The sequence below is a fragment of the Limulus polyphemus genome, unplaced genomic scaffold (genome assembly GCF_000517525.1).
Source record: "Limulus polyphemus unplaced genomic scaffold, Limulus_polyphemus-2.1.2 Scaffold14247, whole genome shotgun sequence".
NCBI lineage: Eukaryota > Metazoa > Arthropoda > Merostomata > Xiphosura > Limulidae > Limulus > Limulus polyphemus.
The window spans coordinates 3153-7317 of NW_013679857.1; the positions used below are offsets into that span (position 1 = coordinate 3153).

A 4165-nucleotide genomic window follows, 5' to 3' on the forward strand; every position below is an offset into this window, starting at 1 on the left:
AAGTACCGTAGATGAAATAGACCTAACGATTGACATAGGCCTAACGTTTAATATGTTAGAGTGAAACTAACAGTATAAAAAAGATAAGGATAATTTTATTCCGCCAAAGCTTGGATCTAAAGTAATTGAATCAGCCTGGGTACACTTTGACAAAAGGAATACAGGATCTTCAGAAGAAATACGACCAAACGAATTACGGTAACTTGTGCAACAACTGTAAGTGAATCGCACATAGAATACTAATACGATAGTAATATAGAGAAGATAGTTCGACTTGTCAACTGAAATTCTAAAGTAATTGAACAGGCCTAAGTGGACTTTTGAAAACAAGAAGAGAACTATATAAGATAGTGTTTATGATATGCCTGTAATCTCTATAGTGTGAAGACTTTGTTGTACATACGTTTAACTTGTTCCGAATATATATATATTATTTGAAAACAAGTAAAGTGTGTGCTGTTTATTCATCGTTGAATTTATCAATAATAAGTCACAGTCACCTACTGTAGAAGAATCCTAAGCCCAACAACAACATAGTATATATTTATACTATTAAGAAATATGAGTAAAAGCTACTTATTTCGACAATTGGCAAAATGAAGAACTTATATATATATATCTGATAATAAGCTTGTATCTCAGTACCATTACTGTAAGTATCACCAGATATTTTGGTGCAGCCACACTGATTACTAGTATATATTCAAGGCTACACAGATCCTAATACCATGACAACACTTTCTTGGCACCAAGCAGTCTGACTTCTACAATATAATACTCTGAACACCACGGATGGAGCTACTGCTGTATTCTGTCATACCTCAGGGCAGACAGTGGGTAATCTGCTGGCCAACTGTCAGGTAAGAGCTAGATGGTCTTCAACACGCTGAGACTGAACTAGTCTGGCTAGTTTAAATTACTGAAGGCCTAGATGGTTCTGGTAATCAACTTGGGTAGGCTGTCACTTGTATTCAGGAATGCAGTACCAGTTGAGATCGCTCTGAATTGATCATGAGATATATGCCTATGAAAATACACAAACATGAGACTAAGATTGAGATGTGCACTGGTGCCGTTAGATTTATGTAAGTGAAGAAGCTTGGTTCTATATGAATATTGACTTTGTTATTGCAGAAGGAAAATGGTCTCTGACTTAGAATTGAGTACTTTTATCTTGGGGTTACAAACGCTATTATTTAGTATGGGATTTAACACAAATGAGCTGCAGTTTTGCAATGAAACCACTTAGTGTTTATCTGACAGAGCACAGAATAAATGGATTGTACAAGTACATACCAGGATGAAGTTTCTTAAGTATTCGGTTACTTTTTCTATTTGGTATATTTTTACTCATACTGTCATTATCGAATCAATCCATGAATTACCCTATTTTCTGTATACGTTCCAAGCTGTATTTATTTACACAGTTAATGCTCTGAGTGTCAGCTTATGTCAGTAAGAGTTTATAATAATGGAACATAGGACTATTCAGTTTCCAGCTAGAATGGTTGTTGGCAATGTGAGTAAGGTAAAAGTGACTGAAGGTAAATGCATAGATAGTGTTGTTTCAACTTCGTTGCATCCATAAATAAATTCAGTGTATGTGAAACTACTGTACGAACATTATACAGACAATTTGGACTTAAAATTGTGATGATAGATTTGTAAATTGCTAATTGAGTCTCGAAACCCGGTTTTTAGCGTTGTAAGTCTGCAGATATACCGCTGTGCCACTCGGGGGCGTATGGTAGTTAAATTATGTTTACTGACAAATATACATTTATACTTGCTGCGTTTATTTATGAATGTATATATATTGCCTTTATATTATGTTCTATGGTTAATGCATACACGGTGCTTGTGTCGTATTTACTGATTATCGTGTATATATGTATATATATATATATATATATATATTAGTATTCATATGGAAGAATGTATATAATGTTTATATTATACTCATTTATGAAAGTTTATAAGTTTATGGGTATAATTCTTTTATTAAACAATGTATAAGGTATTAATAATGTGTTTGTTAAATAAAGTGTAATAGTTTTGTAATGGTTTAATGTATATATTGCTAGTTACTCACCAAAATCGTATACTATTTTATCTATTTTAAAAACATCAATATTTTAATTATAGAAAAATATCTTAAATTAATCTTGTTCAAGTTTATAAGTTCCTTGGTTATGTTTCACGTTAGTAACCATCGTAATTATCTTAAATGCATAATGAGTACAAATAGTTTCATTCGTGACATAAATTGGATATTATACAGCGCCTACAAACACCACTGGTAATATAAACTGATGATTTTTCAGTTTCTAAAACGTGATAAAATCTTACGTGTGTAAAAAGTGTTCATTTGTGATACAAACTGAATTCACTCGTAATATAAACAGAGTTCTAACTAGTAAGTTCAACGTGTTATGTCTCTCTCGTTCTTTCTAGCCATAAGAGTAATAATGTATAATACTTCGAATAGGCTACCGTATTCGTACCTAGTAGGCGGAGTGTTTGCTATCAAAACTGATCATATTATAGAAGTCAACGGTTATTCAAACCTCTACTGGGGTTGGGGTGGTGAAGACGACGACATCGCCTATAGGTAAGTTTTTCAAGGATTTTTTGGAACTAAGAAGGATAATCCATGTTGCCACATCCCGTAACTGATTATAAATATATGCGAAGAAGAACGAACTTAGAAAAACAAACATTATTAGGGATAGTCAATTTTCTAAATTTCTATTTACGCTAATCGCGGCTATAGTTGTCATGTGTAACTTTTTAAATTTATTTATATTTTTAATTTCCTTGTAAACTACATACACTCTTCTTATTGTGAACTACATACAATCTTCTTATTGTAAACTACATACACTCTCCTTATTTTTAACTACATACACTCTCCTTATTGTAAACTACATACACTCTTCTTATTGTGAACTACATACAATCTTCTTATTGTAAAATACATACACTCTCCTTATTTTGAACTACATACACTCTCCTTATTGTAAACTACATACACTCTTCTTATTGTGAACTACATACACTCCTCTTATTGTGAACTACATACACTCTCCTTATTTTGAACTACATACACTCTTTTTATGGTAATCTACATACATTCTTCTTATTGTGAACTACATACAATCTTCTTATTGTAAAATACATATACTTTTCTTATTATGAACTACATACAATCTTGTTATTGTGAACTAAATACAATCTTCTTATTGTGAACAACATACACTATCCTTATTTTGAACTACATACACTCTCCTTATTGTAAACTACATACACTCTTCTTATTGTGAACTACATACAATCTTCTTATTGTAAAATACATACACTTTTCTTATTATGAACTACATACAATCTTCTTATTGTAAACTACATAGAATCTCCTTATTGTGAACTACATACAATCTTCTTATTGTGAACTACATAAATTATTGTTATTGTAAACTACATACACTCTTCTTATTGTGAACTACATAAATTATTGTTATTATGAACTACATTCAATCTTCTTATTGTAAACTACATACAATCATCTTATTGTGAACTACATACACTCTTCTTATTGTGAACTACATAAATTATTGTTATTGTAAACTACATACACGCTTCTTATTGTGAACATCATACACTCTTCTTATTGTGAACTACATAAATTATTGTTATTGTAAACTACATACACGCTTCTTATTGTGAACATCATACACTCTTCTTATTGTGAACTACATAAATTATTGTTATTGTAAACTACATACAATCTTCTTATTGTGAACTACATACAATCTTTTTATTGTGAACTACATACACTCTTTATTGTGAACTAGTTGCACTTCCATTGTCACGTTTTACTGGCTTCTTTTAACATATGGACCCTTACCTTAGATATATTTTAAAATTAAGTCAGATTTCTAAAAATATATGCGCAGTAGTTTAATTGTATTCTTCAAAATCTGTTGTATCTACTGTCTTCTTATTCTAAACTACATACACTCTTCTTATTGTAAACTACATACACTCTTATTATTGTGAACTAAATACAATCTTCTTATTTTAAACTACATACAATCTTCTTATTGTGAACTACATACACTCTTCTTATTGTGAACAACATACACTCTCCTTATTGTATTTAGATCAC

General features: G+C 30.9%; 1 protein-coding gene across 1 annotated transcript in view; it reads left to right on the top strand.

Moving 5' to 3' along the window:
- Positions 1–2611, top strand: part of LOC106477329 (beta-1,4-N-acetylgalactosaminyltransferase bre-4-like) — a gene marked incomplete at both ends in the record, with an annotated part of 4837 nt that extends 2226 nt beyond the window's left edge. The window contains one exon of the mRNA XM_013937912.1: positions 2489–2611. Coding sequence (XP_013793366.1) covers positions 2489–2611 — 123 coding nt within the window. The remainder of the gene's footprint in view (positions 1–2488) is intronic.
- Between the last annotated feature and the right edge of the window lie 1554 nt (positions 2612–4165).